Genomic DNA, 15,526 nt, shown 5'->3' with positions numbered 1-15,526 from the left:
CTTCTTAAAAATGTTTAGCTGCTTTTGTCTTTATTTGTTAGCACACTTGATGGTATTTGCGGGTATTTTTCCCTTGTGGATAATTCTAACAAGGGTCCAGATTTTCAAAGTTCGGTTCACACAATTGTTTTAGGTATTTACACTCAGCTTGAAAAATCTTATACAGTATTTTCAAACTCATCCCTTTTGTTCACTCAAGATTAAGTGATGCTTCTTTTTGGAAGGAGTTTTTATATGCATATTATGGTGCATCCCCAGCTTTGATCAAATTTTTTACACGTAAGATAATGTGTGTCCAGAACCACACTGAATCTGAATGTCGATGAGATCGTTGGTGGTTGTAGTAGTTTGTTAATTTTAAAATCTTAAACCTTTGACAAATGACTCACGGTGGGAGAACTAAGGTTGGGGGTGGCGGGAGGGAATATCATGACAGCATTAGTGTAGTTGAATATGGCTTTCTGAATATGGCTTTTTGAATATGGCCAAAAGGCTGTTGATTTATTTGCACAATAAAATATTTCAGAGTAGCAGCCGTGTTAGTCTGTATCCGCAAAAAGAAAAGGAGTACTTGTGGCACCTTAGAGACTAACCAATTTATTTGAGCATAAGATGCATCCGATGAAGTGATCTGTAGCTCACGAAAGCTCATGCTCAAATAAATTGGTTAGTCTCTAAGGTGCCACAAGTCCTCCTTTTCTCTTCACACAATTATAGCTTGCAGCTCTTGTGATGCTGCTGCTGTGGATTTTTCAATTTCAAACGTTTCCATGGTTCTACCACCTTTGATTTGGTGACATGTAAATCCTTCATTGCTTTAAAGGTCTTGCACTTCAAAATGACAAAACCTTAAAACCTTGGGTGGACAATATTTTCTATAGATACTTCCTCATGACAAGGGCCCTACCAAATTCATGGTCCATTTTGGTCAATTTCATGGTCATGGGATTTTAAAAATCGTAAATTTCATTATTTCAGCTATTTAAATCTGAAATTTCATGGTGTTGCAATTGTAGGGAGCCTGATCCATAAAGGAGCTGGGGGGCGGGGTGTTGCAAGGTTGTTGTAGGGGAGATTGCGGTGCTGCTACCCTGACTTCTACGCAGCTGGTGGCGGTGCTGCCTTCAGAGCTGGGCAGCTGGAGAGCAGCGGCCGCTGGCTGTGAGCCCATCTCTGAAGGCAGAGCCGCCGTCGTCAGCAGCGCAGAAGTAAGGATGGCCTGGTATGGTATTGCCACCTTACTTCTGCACTGCTGCCTGCAGAGCTGGGCACCCAGCCAATCACCGTCGCGCTCTGGCCACCCAGCTCTGAAGGCAGCGCAGAAGTAAGGGTGGCAATACCGCAACCCCCCTAAAATAACCTTGTGACCCCCTTTTGGGTCAGGACCCCCAATTTGAGAAACACTGGTCTCCCCCATGAAATTTGTATAGTATAAAGTAAAAGCACAAAAGACTGGATTTCACAGGGGGAGACCAGATTTCATGGTCTGTGATGCGTTTTTCATGGCTGTGAATTTGGTAGGGCCGTACTCATGACCAAAACCTTCCTTATACCTATTTAGACATACCCAAAGTGTACAGTAGGGGCACCAAAGATCCCTCGGCTGGGTGGATGGAGGTCAGGTCCACTCAAATCTCTGAAAGTGGAAGCTATTGTGAATTGGCCTGTGGGAGGTTTCAGTGACACTGTCGCTCCTATCACAAGCCTGTGTTAGAAAGCAAAAACAGAAAAGGAGTCTGATCAGATGCCAGTCAAAAAGGTTTTGATGCAGTGAAACAGATTTTATCAAAGATTTCAAGAAAACGTTTGAATTGTGTGTTGATGCATCCAGCACAGGTCTCAGAGCCATATTAATGCAGACAAGGGAAGATGACCAAAATCCACCCTATTGTGTATCTGCGCCCAAAACTGTCTCCCTCTGAACAGAACTACTCTGTAATTTAAAAAGAGCGCTATGCCATAGTATGGGCTGTGAAACAACTCAGACCGTGCCTGTTCAATAAGCAGTTCAGGGTATTAATACACCACTCTCCATTAGTATGGGTCCATAGAACAAAAGGAACCAATTCCAGATGTCTCTGCTGGAGCATAGCTTTACAGTAGTATGATACGGAGATTAAACCTATTGAGGGGTCGGAGAGCAAGGTAGCCAAGGCTGTGCCCAGAGAAGAGAGGACAGAGGTGAATCTTCTATCATGACTAGTGGCCACGACTCCAGCATCAACTCACTAGGTAGGTGTGACAGTCAAGGTCCACACACCTTGAGGGGCTACTGCGGGGTGTGAATCCCCCAAAATAAGCAACTGAATCAACAGGTTGTAGACAATGTTATTGTGTATCAAAATATGTCAAATAAGGTCTGTTATGAAAGCTTGCAATGTCCTGAACTTGCTGGTCATTAGGAGATGTGTGTACAGGTCCTGGGTATGCAGGGTTATGTGTGTAGAGCATTGTAATTGTAACTACAGTGCAACTGCAGCATCCCCTCAGAGATGGGTGGTGAGACAATCAGGCAGGGGTGTTTTCCCTAGCATCTAACATTGTCCAGCCAGGACATGACAATGTTGGACCATCACAGTTAATGGGCAAACATCTAAACAACTTGAACTGGAAAACAAACCCCTTGTGTGGGAAACACCCTACTCTGTGCAACCATGAATTGCCAGAGTCTGAGAAAAAAGGGAAAAAACCCTGTTAATGGGGAAGGGATTTGAAGGGTATCCAGAAACTGAGGGTCAGCATCTTAGTGGGGTGCTCTCTGTGAAACACTGGATCCTCTTTAGGGAAATGGGCACGCTGGGAACAACCTGTCCAGAGGCAATAGGTCACTTGTATTAGACGAGGGAATTTAGCTAATGGGGAAAGCCTGAGCTTGTGTCTTTGTTTATTTTCTGTGCACCTCGCCTGTGTTTGCTTTTTCTTGTTGTTTCATCTTTGAATCGATTTCGTTTTGTTCATTTGCACCTTGAGCAGTTCCTCTGTTGTGCAAACTGTGGAGTCCATGCACCAAAGTGAACTGCTAACCTGGGACGGGTTTCACACGTTTGGCAGTGACGAACCAGAGGGAAAAGTCATGAGTGTCTGGTAGTGAGGAACATGGGGAGCCGGATTTGGGGGCACTCGGGACTGGAAGGGATTGTTGAGCTCACTCTGCAAGAAGTAACAAGGCTGTTGGAATCCAGGGTGGGACCTCCTGCTTGCAGGGTGGGTACTGGTGTCGGAGCACTGAACCACAGCAGCATGGCTTTAAGACATCCAAGGTTACAAGGCAGATGGTGACAGAATCCCTCACTGGCCAGGGTGATCCCCAAAATGTTATGTTCAGAGCAATAGGTAAGTAGATAACAGTAGTAGTAGTTCTCATTCACTAGGAACTACTACTCATAGAATGCATGAATTGAAGGGAATTGTGCCAGGCTGTGTGTCACAGACTGGGGTGTGGGCACTCTGGCCTAGTGGTTAGAGCAATAGCAATCCATCCTAGTGGTCGGAGTCGGAATCGAGATCGAAGAGTCAGAGCCGGTGTCAGGAACCCAGAGTCAGAAACGAAGCAGGACTGAGGACTGAAGCAAGGCTGGGAAGAAAGCAGGGAAAGGATTAATCACAGCATTGGGCAACCACTGGCCAAGTGCTACTGCTGGGCTTAAGAACAGTCGGGGCAATGCCGCTGAATCAATCCAGCGATCTGCTCAATTAGGTCTTTCAGCTGGTTACCTAATCCCAGGCCCAGCTGCAGGTCCTCATGCTTGACACTTTGTTTTAGATAAATGACCACCCTTCAGTAGTTCTTTTGGCAGGGTGTGCTCCCTAGCAATCTATGAGGGGCTGATGGCTTAGGTTTGCACTAATGTCCTACTAACAGACTGTTGTGATGTCCAGATAAATGATCACACAAACAACACCATGGCCCTGTCCCACATTTAGAACGTTCACACTTACCGTTTAAACAAGCCAAATGCATCCTTGATTGGCTTGGGTCACACTTTCACATTGGCTAGTTAGAAAGTGTAAAAGCCTCTTGTCTGCTCTTGCTATTCTCCTATAAAATGCTCTATGGAAATCAAGCTGGTGCTTTCTGGCTCAGTCTTATGCAGGCCCACAGGCCGCACTGTGACAGCTGATTCTGGATACACCTGCTTGCACTGCATTTCTCCCTACTGCCACAACCAGTTGAAGTCAGGTGTCTACCTGGGATTAATTGGCCACCAACTGTTCAAGGCATTTGAGAAAGAGAGAGAGAGAGAGCGAGAGCCTGAAATGCATGTTTTTCACACTATACTAATTATACGTCTCTAGTGTAACAGAATTATTCTGATTAGTTCATTTTGTGCACCCTCACATGTACAAAATACATATAAGTGGTGCCACAGTTGTCATTTTTAAAAAGCACCATCTATTAAATTGGGCAGTTTGCAGAGATACAAACCAATCATGTACCGAGAGCATTTTGATCAGGATTGAGGAATGGCTGACACGATTCAGTCCTACTTTATTAGGCATTTAGTGCCACAGTTGCAGAGTTGACAAACTAAAGTCTGCTTGTCAGATAACTTCACAGTCTGTTCTTCTGAAGTACTTTGAAGTTATCTCCTTGAATCTTAATCTGTTATCCGCTTAAGCCTCTACTTTAGACAATTCCTCCCCTTCATTCTGTGAATTTTAGAGTCTAATGGGAACGTAAGGCTTTGTCTATATTAGCACTTTTGTCAGCAGCATTTTTGTCACTTGGGGGTGTGAAAAAACACCTCCCTGATGGACATAAGTTTCACCAACAAAAGCACTGATGTGGACAGTGGTATTTCGCTGGGAGAGCATCTCCTGCCGACATAGCTACCACCGCTCATTGGGAGTGGTTTAGTTATGCCAGGTATGCCAGGGGTCCTGCTGGCATAGAGTGGCTACACAGGAGACCTTACAGCAGCGCAGTTGCAGCCGTACAGTTGTGCTGCTGTGAGATCTGTAGTGTAGACAGCCTAATGGGTAACAGTACAAACTAACAAATGGTGATCAACTAGTAAAAGAGATTGTGAAGGTGACCAGTGCACCTGGTCCTCAACAAGTGTCAGTGTAGCCTAATCCTTGGCTGAATCTCAGGCTTGATCAGTTCACACACTGAACTATACTAGACTGCCTGAAGTTTGACCCTCACTCACACAGACTATAGCCAACCAGGAAGAAATTCCACTGCAGACGCAGTCAGATTTCTCGTGACAGTACATGCCTGGAAGGCAGGAAGAAAGAATGAGTTGCAAATGTGTTTAATCTAGTTTGCAGTGTACCGAGAGCGAAATAATACATGCTTTTGAACAATTAGCTCCCTCCAATAGGAGAAAGGCCCGTATACAATCTGCATTGCTAAAACTCACTTAATACTAAGTCCTGAAGGACATCAAGTCCCTTTTTCCTGTAAGTGGACTGGAGAGTGGGACAAACTGATCCTAATATTTGCAAGTGTCATTTACAGCACTTTATCCAGTAGCTTTTTACAAGCACCACCCCAGGTGGCATGTTAGCACTGAAAGGTCATACATGGGAACAATTATTCAGACTTGGAAAGTTTAACTTCATTTGTAACTCCTTGCCAAAGAACTGCAGTGCTGTTGCTGTGGAGGTATCTTGGATACAAACCATTTTGCTTGCAGTTCACTGCAGAGAAGTCGGAATCCGTTTTCTGTCCACTGCAGTCATTACACTCATTAAGTTTATAAATCACAGATGACTCCTGGCCCCTCTGGACCCCTCCCCCTATGTCCTGGCAGCATGGATCCAGCAGTCTCCTGGTTGCTATTGACTGGGTTCCCCTTTGGCTGCTCTCTTATAGTTAATGAGGACTGTGCGGAGAGATAATGCTGCTTGAAGCTAATCCTCTGCTCCTGCCCATCATATCTACACTGAGGATCACCTCTCCTGGTTGTAGGGAGAGCGAAGCGGGGTCTTAAAGGCAGCAGGCCTCCTTTCTATGCAGGTTGCAGGTATGAGAACATCTGTGCATGGCTCTTGGGAGACAACCCAAATGTCACTTTAAGACACCCCTTCTGCTTCCTAGAAGGAATCTGAAATGGTCCTGCCTCCATTCTAATGTGTGTTTGTGTTACAGCCAACACACCACATGGCTCATTCCCAAGAGACTGCAGTTTTACAGCAAGGAAAAGTTTCCCCAACCACGTCTTAGCTGTTTCCAAAGTGCAAATAGTGCCTGGGTCACAGACAGCTACAATGGAGATATGGCAGGGGGCAGGGACGGAGTCATTGGCATCCCTTGGACAGCAACTTGTGGCCTCTGTAGAACTGGTCAGGAATTGTCTGCCAGCACAGGGTTGCATAGGAAAATGCTGATCTGTCTAACCCAAAATGTTTCACAGGCATGTGGCAGGTTCAGTTAACATTCATCAAACCACAGGTGGCAGTTTGGAACAAAACCTCCCTGGTTCCCTGCCAGCTCACCTGGCAGGCTGCTGGACACCCCGGGCTTCCAGGGTCTGCAGCTCCAAGGCTGCTCCGGAGTTCGGGACTGTAGGGCCTCCAAACTCCCCACTGCGGCGCTGGGAGCTTGGTGGCCCTGAGAGCCACACCTGAGCTTGGGCTTGCGAGGCTTCCAAGCTTCCTCCCTGAAGCTGGGAGCCAGGAATTCCTGGGGTTGGGATTGCAGAGTCCACACCCTGTGGCCCCAGCTCAGGATGCCTCCGAAATGCAGCCCCTGCAAAGCCAGGCAGCTGCTGAGTAAAAGGGACATGATTTTGCAGCTGCTGGTTGGTGGTGGGCATCAGCGAAACTGATATGAATCGTGTTAATTTCACTCAGCAGCTGACTGGGCCTGGGGAGCATATTTCCTCTTGGAAACACCACCTGTCCATAGTCCCAAAATGAAGATTCCTAGGAATTTCCTCTTCCCTGGAAAGGCTGAAAAAATTGTTTTGTTTCGAATTGGACCGAGTCCCGTGCTGGAAATGTCAATTTCCCATGGGTAGAGTTTTAGTCCTTGGGCCTCAATCATTCCTGGCAGCACTTGCAGGTCTGTTACAGCCCCTGCGCTCGACCGGGACACTGTGCATTAGTCTAGGCCGCCGAGGGGTGAATCGCCCTTGTGTTACCATTACTGGCCTCCAGCAGGTTCCCATTGACGGTTGGCCTTTGCCCCTCCTTGGGGTTCTTAGAGGTGTCATGGGCAGCATCTGCTGTGGGAAGGAGCTAAATCATCATTTTCCTGCCATGTCCAACAGTGCTAGTGCATCACATTTAACCTCACCATCTCCTGGGCAGTGAGCACAGGCCTGCTCCAGGGTCACGGTGTTTGGAGGGCAACAGGTGCCTTTGCTTGTTAAATTGTAACTATTAGAAATGGGTCATAGAATCATAGAATATCAGGGTTGGAAGGGACCTCAGGAGGTGATCTAGTCCAACCCCCTGCTCAAAGCAGGACCAATCCCCAATTAAATCATCCCAGCCAGGGCTTTGTCAAGCCTGACCTTAAAAACCTCTAAGGAAGGAGATTCTACCACCTCCCTAGGTAACGCATTCCAGTGTTTCACCACCCTCCTAGTGAAAAAGTTTTTCCTAATATCCAACCTAAACCTCCCCCACTGCAACTTGAGATCATTACTCCTTGTCCTGTCCTCTTCTACCACTGAGAATAGTCTAGAACCATCCTCTCTGGAACCACCTCTCAGGTAGTTGAAAGCAGCTATCAAATCCCCTCTCATTCTTCTCTTCTGCAGACTAAACAATCCCAGTTCCCTCAGCCTCTCCTCATAAGTCATGTGTTCCAGTCCCCTAATCATTTTTGTTGCCCTTCGCTGGACTCTCTCCAATTTATCCACATCCTTCTTGTAGTGTGGGGCCCAAAACTGGACACAGTACTCCAGATGAGGCCTCACCAATGTCGAATAGAGGGGGACAATCACGTCCCTCGATATGCTCACTATGCCCCTACTTATACATCCCAAAACGCCATTAGCCTTCTTGGCAACAAGGGCACACTGCTGACTCATATGCAGCTTCTCGTCCACTGTCACCCCTAGGTCCTTTTCCGCAGAACTGCTGCCTAGCCATTCGGTCCTTAGTCTGTAGCTGTGCATTGGGTTCTTCCGTCCTAAGTGCAGGACCCTGCACTTATCCTTATTGAACCTCATCAGATTTCTTTTGGCCCAATCCTCCAATTTGTCTAGGTCCCTCTGTATCCTATCCCTGCCCTCCAGCGTATCTACCACTCCTCCTAGTTTAGTATCATCCGCAAATTTGCTGAGAGTGCAATCCACACCATCCTCCAGATCATTTATGAAGATATTGAACAAAACTGGCCCCAGGACCGACCCCTGGGACGCTCCACTTGACACCGGCTGCCAACTAGACATGGAGCCATTGATCACTACCTGTTGAGCCTGACAATCTAGCCAACTTTCTACCCACCTTATAGTGCATTCATCCAGCCCATACTTCTTTAACTTGCTGACAAGAATACTGTGGGAGACCGTGTCAAAAGCTTTGCTAAAGTCAAGAAACAATACATCCACTGCTTTCCCTTCATCCACAGAACCAGTAATCTCATCATAGAAGGCGATTAGATTAGTCAGGCATGACCTTCCCTTGGTGAATCCATGCTGACTGTTCCTGATCACTTTCCTCTCATGTAAGTGCTTCAGGATTGATTCTTTGAGGACCTGCTCCATGATTTTTCCAGGGACTGAGGTGAGGCTGACTGGCCTGTAGTTCCCAGGATCCTCCTTCTTCCCTTTTTTAAAGATTGGCACTACATTAGCCTTTTTCCAGCCATCCGGGACTTCCCCCGTTCGCCACGATTTTTCAAAGATAATGGCCAACGGCTCTGCAATCACAGCCACCAATTCCTTTAGCACTCTCGGATGCAACTCATCCGGCCCCATGGACTTGTGCACGTCCAGCTTTTCTAAATAGTCCCTAACCACCTCTTTCTCCACAGAGGGCTGGCCATCTATTCCCCATGTTGTGATGCCCAGTGCAGCAGTCTGGGAGCTGACCTTGTTCGTGAAGACAGGCAAAAAAAGCATTGAGTACATTAGCTTTTTCCACCTCCTCTGTCACTAGGTTGCCTCCCTCATTCATTAAGGGGCCCACACTTTCCTTGGCTTTCTTTTTGTTGCCAACATACCTGAAGAAACCCTTCTTGTTACTCTTGACATCTCTCACTAGCTGCAGCTCCAGGTGCGATTTGGCCCTCCTAATTTCATTCCTACATGCCCGAGCAATATTTTTATACTCTTCCCTGGTCATATGTCCAGTCTTCCACTTCTTGTAAGCTTCTTTTTTATGTTTAAGATCCGCTAGGATTTCACCGTTAAGCCAAGCTGGTCGTCTGCCATATTTACTATTCTTTTGACACATCAGGATGGTTTGTCCCTGTAACCTCAACAGGGATTCCTTGAAATACAGCCAGCTCTCCTGGACTCCTTTCTCCTTCATGTTAGTCCCCCAGGGGATCCTACCCATCCATTCCCTGAGGGAGTCGAAGTCTGCTTTCCTGAAGTCCAGGGTCCGTATCCTGCTGCCTACCTTTCTTCCCTGTGTCAGGATCCTGAACTCAACCAACTCATGGTCACTGCCTCCCAGATTCACATCCACTTTTGCTTCCCCTACTAATTCTTCCCGGTTTGTGAGCAGCAGGTCAGGAAAAGCTCCCCCCCGCAGTTGGCTCCTCTAGCACTTGCACAGGAAATTGTCCCCTACGCTTTCCAAAAACTTCCTGGATTGTCTATGCACCGCTGTATTGCTCTCCCAGCAGATATCAGGAAGATTAAAGTCACCCATGAGAACCAGGGCATGCGATCTAGTAGCTTCTGCGAGCTGCCGGAAGAAAGCCTTATCCACCTCATCCCCCTGGTCCGGTGGTCTATAGCAGACTCCCACCACTACATCACTCTTGTTGCTCGCACTTCTAAACTTAATCCAGAGACACTCACGTTTTTCTGCAGTTTCATACCGGAGCACTGAGCAGTCATACTGCTCCCTTACATACAGTGCTACTCCCCCACCTTTTCTGCCCTGCCTGTCCTTCCTGGACAGTTTATAACCATCCATGACAGTACTCCAGTCATGTGAGTTATCCCACCAAGTCTCTGTTATTCCAATCACGTCATAATTCCTTGACATCAGCAGGACCTCCAGGTCTCCCTGCTTGTTTCCAAGGCTTTGTGCATTCATATATAAGCACTTGAGATAACCTGCTGATCGCCCCTCATTCTCAGTATGAGGCAGGAGCCCTCCCCTCACAGACATTCCTGCCTGTGCTTCCTCCCGGTATCCCGCTTTCCCACTTACCTCAGGGCTTTGGTCTCCTTCCCCTGGTGAACCTAGTTTAAAGCCCTCCTCACTAGGTTAGCCAGCCTGCTCGCAAAGATGCTCTTCCCTCTCTTCGTCAGGTGGAGCCCGTCTCTGCCCAGCACTCCTCCTTCATGGAACACCATCCCATGGTCAAAGAATCCAAAGCCTTCTCTCCAACACCACCTGCGTAGCCATTCGTTGACTTCCACGATTTGACGGTCCCTATCCCAGCCTTTTCCTTCTACGGGGAAGATGGACGAGAACACCACTTGTGCCTCAAACTCCTTTATCCTTCTTCCCAGAGCCACATAGTCCGCAGTGATCCGCTCAAGGGTTTGTGTTAAGGTTAAGGTTCAGCAACAGGCTAGAAATGAATTCTGCACCACTAACCATATGGCAGGTGAGTGGGTGGAGTGAGGGTGGTATAAAACCCAGTCTCGTAACATGCGCTGACTCTTAATCTCTCCTTCTCCGGGAGCGGGGGGGAGGGTCAATTCTCCTTTACATTTGGTGCTTAAATATCAGGGCTGTCCCTCGCATGTCTACTGGTAAAGATGCTGCAGGTGATTTTAGAAGCATGTGCTGTGCCCAGCATCGGAGCTTACAGAACATTGAACAAACCAGCAGCAGGCAAAGATAAAACCCACCTGCCCAGTTTTTACTACCCCCATCCCTTGATGAAAGGTCACCCCAAGCCATCAGAATTGTCATACTGATCAGAACCATGGTCCTTCGAGGCCAGTGTTCTGTCTCTAGCAGTGGCCAGCAGCAGATACCTCAGAGGAAGATGCAGTGTAGGTACAGACAAACTGCCCCACCCCACTCCCCACTTCTCTCACCCCAACCTCTAGTATTTAAACAATGGCCTTAACTCCTGAAACGTGAGGTTTATCTCCCTTGCAATACTTCAGCATTACTATTTCAACTAAATATTCTTATCTCTGTAGATGTCCAATCCATCTTTGGTTCTTTTAATCACTTTAGCAAGATCCAAATAGCACAAATCCCCCTCCCTTGCATCTTGTCCTAAAAGCCCAGCTTGGGCTGTGGTGGAGAACCACAGGGACAGACAACACTCCAGCTCCTCTGTCATCAAACTTGGCGTAGCATTTGTATTGTCGTAGCACCTATAAGATCCATACCAGGCTTGGGGCCCCAGCGTGCCAGCTGAATGCACAGGTGTGACTGGCCCTTTCCCACAGAGATTAGTCCTTTTTTCCCAGCATTCTAGTGTACAGTTGTAAATAAGACATTTTAGGCTTCAGGAGCTGTTGCTTCTATTCCAATTTTGTTGACTGAGGTGGCATTCGATGCTTCGGCATGGAGTCTCTTGTAGTCGGAGTGGAAGAAGATAACATAGAAGCAGGCTACAACACTGCATGCTCCAGCCATCACCAGCGTGGAAACTGTATACAAAGAAATAACCACGTTAGAAAGTGAACGTCACTTGTCAAGGTTCCTTCCCCACTCTGAACTCTAGGGTACAGATGTGGGAACCTGTATGAAAACCCCCCAAGCTTACTTTTACCAGTTTAGGTTAAAACTTCCCCAAGGTACAAACTATTTTACCCTTTGCCCTTGGACTTCCACTGCCACCACCAAACGTTTATCTGGGTTTATTGGGAAAATGTTGTTTGGAAACGTCTTTCCCCCCAAAATCCTCCCAACCCTTGCACCCCACTTCCTGGGGAAGGTTTGGTAAAAATCCTCACCAATTTGCATAGGTGACCACAGACCCAAACCCTTGGATCTTAGAACAATGAAAAAAGCATTCAGTTCTTGAAAAGAAACATTTTAATAGACGAAACAGTAAAAAGAATCACCTCTGTAAAATCAGGATGGTAGATACCTTACAGGGTAATTAGATTCAAAACATAGGGAATCCCTCTAGGCAAAACCTTAAGTTACAAAAAAGACACACAGACAGGAATATTCATTCTATTCAGCACAACTTAATTTCTCAGACATTTAAAGAAATCATAATCTAACGCATATCTAGCTAGATTACTTACTAAGTTCTAAGACTCCATTCCTGTTCTGTCTGTGGCAAAAGCATCACCCAGACTGACCCTTTGTTTTTTCCTGCCCCCAGCTTTTGAAAGTATCTTGTCTCCTCATTGGTCATTTTGGTCAGGTGCCAGCGAGGTTATCCTAGCTTCTTAACCCTTTACAGGTGAGAGGATTTTTCCTCTGGCCAGGAGGGATTTTAAAGGGGTTTACCATTCCCTTTATATTTATGACACATCCCCCAAATCACACCTAGGGTGAAACGCTGGCTGGGATTTCTTCCTGGAAAAAAGAGTTAATATGACACATGCACCTCTAAATATACTACCAAGTACATAAAGACTAACAATATTTTCCACATCTCAAGGACGATTTTAACCAGTTGATTCTGGGAAACTTTCATGGGAGAGTGCATCAGCCACTTTGTTAGAAGCTCCTGAGATGTGTTGTATCTTGAAATCAAAATCTTGGAGAGCTAAACTCCACCGAAGAAGTTTTTTGTTATTTTCTTTGACGGTGTGAAGCCACTTCAGTGCACCATGGTCAGTTTGCAGGTGAAAACGCCGTCCCCAAACATATGGGCGTAGCTTTTCCAGAGCGTAGACAATGGCGTAACATTCTTTTTCACTGACTGACCAGTTGCTTTCCCTCTCAGACAGTTTTTTGCTGAGAAAAACTACAGGGTGGAATTCTTGATCCGGTCCTTCCTGCATTAAAACTGCTCCCACACCACTCTCGGATGCATCTGTGGTTTCTAGGAACGGCTTGTCAAAGTCTGGGGCCCTTAGTACAGGGTCAGACATGAGTGTTGCTTTAAGATGGTTAAAGGCCTTCTGACACTCTTCTGTCCACTAAACGGCATTTGGCTGTTTCTTTTTGGTTAGGTCTGTTAATGGGGCGGCAATTTGGCTGTTTTGCGGTACAAATCGCCTGTAATAACCGGCCAAGGCTAAGAAGGATTGAACCTGTTTCTTTGACCTTGGGACAGGCCACTTTTGGATAGCATCCACTTTGGCCTGTAGGGTGTTGGTAGTTCCTTGACCGACCTGGTGTCCAAGGTAAGTCACTCTGTTTAGGCCTATTTGACCCTTCTTAGCCTTAACAGTTAGTCCTGCCTCCCTTATGTGCTCAAAGACCTTTTGTAGAGGTGTTCTGCCCAGGAATCCGAAAATATGGCCACATCGTCAAGGTAGGCGACTGCATATTCTCCTAATCCCACTAGGAGACCATCTACAAGTCTTTGGAAGGTGACGGGTGCATTTCGCAGCCCGAAAGGGAGTACATTAAATTCATACAGCCCAAGATGTGTGGTGAAGGCTGACCTTTCCTTGGCAGATTCATCTAGCGGTACCTGCCAGTACCCCTTGGTTAAGTCCAAGGTAGAGATGAACTGGGCCCGTCCCAGTTTAGAATCATAGAATCATAGAATATCAGGGTTGGAAGGGACCCCAGAAGGTCATCTAGTCCAACCCCCTGCTCAAAGCAGGACCAATTTCCAGTTAAATCATCCCAGCCAGGGCTTTGTCAAGCCTGACCTTAAAAACCTCTAAGGAAGGAGATTCTACCACCTCCCTAGGTAACGCATTCCAGTGTTTCACCACCCTCTTAGTGAAAAAGCTTTTCCTAATATCCAATCTAAACCTCCCCCACTGCAACTTGAGACCATTACTCCTCGTTCTGTCATCTGCTACCATTGAGAACAGTCTAGAGCCATCCTCTTTGGAACCCCCTTTCAGGTAGTTGAAAGCAGCTATCAAATCCCCCCTCATTCTTCTCTTCTGCAGGCTAAACAATCCCAGCTCCCTCAGCCTCTCCTCATAACTCATGTGTTCCAGTCCCCTAATCATTTTTGTTGCCCTTCGCTGGACTCTCTCCAATTTATCCACATCCTTCTTGAAGTGTGGGGCCCAAAACTGGACACAGTACTCCAGATGAGGCCTCACCAATGTCGAATAGAGGGGAACGATCACGTCCCTCCATCTGCTCGCTATGCCCCTACTTATACATCCCAAAATGCCATTGGCCTTCTTGGCAACAGGGGCACACTGCTGACTCATATCCAGCTTCTCGTCCACTGTCACCCCTAGGTCCTTTTCCGCAGAACTGCTGCCTAGCCATTCGGTCCCTAGTCTGTAGCTGTGCATTGGGTTTCTCTAATAGTTCATCTGTGCGTGGCATTGGATAGTTGTCTGGGTGAGTTACAGCATTTAGATTACGGTAGTCCACGCAAAAACATATTTCCCCATCTGGTTTGGGAACTAGAACCACTGGAGATGCCCATGCACTTCCAGAGGGGCGGATTACACCCATCTGTAACATATCCTGGATCTCCAGTTCTATAGCAGTTTAGCTTGAGGAGACACCCAGTAAGGTTGGACTTTAATTGGGCGAGCATTACCTGTGTCAATGGAGTGGTATGCCCGTTCAGTCAGTCCTGGGGTGGCTGAGAACCTTGGCACGTAGCTAGTGCACAGCTCCTGGATCTGCTGTCACTGCATACGCCCAAGGGTCATGGAGAGGTTCACCTCTTCCATGCCACCTGCACTTTTCCCTTCATAGTAGACACCTTCAGGCCACTCAGCGTCATCTCCTCCCTGGGCTGTAAACTGACAAACCTTTAATTCTCTGGAATAAAAGGGCTTTAGAGAATCCTTTCGATTGGAGGTGGGGAATGCTATGAGATAATTAACATCTCCCAGGCGGTCCTGGACCGTGAATGCCCTTCCCACGATGCTTCCATTTTATGGGCCTGGAGCGCCTTTAAGACCATGACCTGGTTTCCTACTTTGAAGGAACGCTCTCTGGCATGTTTATCATACCAGGATTTTTGCTTGAAACTAAGCAAGGCCGAACAGAGCAGATATGGAAGAACAATGCTGAATAAAGCAGCTTTATGTACAGTTTAACAAATGATACAGAGAACAAGGGAACTAGCTGGGAACTGGATTGGCTGGCTATATGGATACTTGGAGCAGCTTGCTATTGGATAAGTATGCTGGAAAAAAGGATGTATAAAAGCCTGTGTAACTTCCTGCTCTGTGTGCAGGATTTGAGATTCTATTCTCCCTGTACCTTTTTGCAGCTGCAAATAAACTTTTCTGCTTCTCCACCCCGTTGTGATTATTGGGTGTAGCACACCGGGTAGCGAACCAACTCAAGCTGTTGTTTAGCCTCTTGGCACTGGGTACCGGCAACAGCTTTTGGCGTCCTTGGGTGGGCGACGAGG

General features: G+C 46.9%; 1 protein-coding gene across 4 annotated transcripts in view; it reads right to left on the bottom strand.

Annotated features, from left to right (window-relative positions):
- Window positions 1-1,766: 1,766 nt before the first annotated feature.
- SLC49A3 (solute carrier family 49 member 3) overlaps window positions 1,767-15,526 on the bottom strand; it is a 53,237-nt gene continuing 39,477 nt past the window's right edge. The window contains exons 10-11 of one of the 4 annotated variants that reach the window (XR_012159155.2): window positions 10,291-11,699; window positions 1,767-3,574 (exon numbers count right to left, since the gene is read on the bottom strand). Coding sequence is in view for 2 of the 4 variants with exons in the window: in XM_073345799.2 (XP_073201900.1) it covers window positions 11,548-11,699 (152 nt within the window). In the remaining 2 variants the exon portion in view is untranslated. Of the gene's footprint in view, window positions 3,575-8,584; window positions 11,700-15,526 lie in introns of those variants that run through there. The other 3 variants (XM_073345800.2, XM_073345799.2, XM_073345801.2) reach the window with 3 other exon arrangements.

This window comes from Lepidochelys kempii, chromosome 5 (assembly GCF_965140285.1).
Source record: "Lepidochelys kempii isolate rLepKem1 chromosome 5, rLepKem1.hap1, whole genome shotgun sequence".
Taxonomy (NCBI): Eukaryota; Metazoa; Chordata; order Testudines; family Cheloniidae; genus Lepidochelys; species Lepidochelys kempii.
The sequence above is the reverse complement of the archived record's forward strand: the minus strand, read 5'-3'. Positions and strand labels throughout refer to the sequence as shown.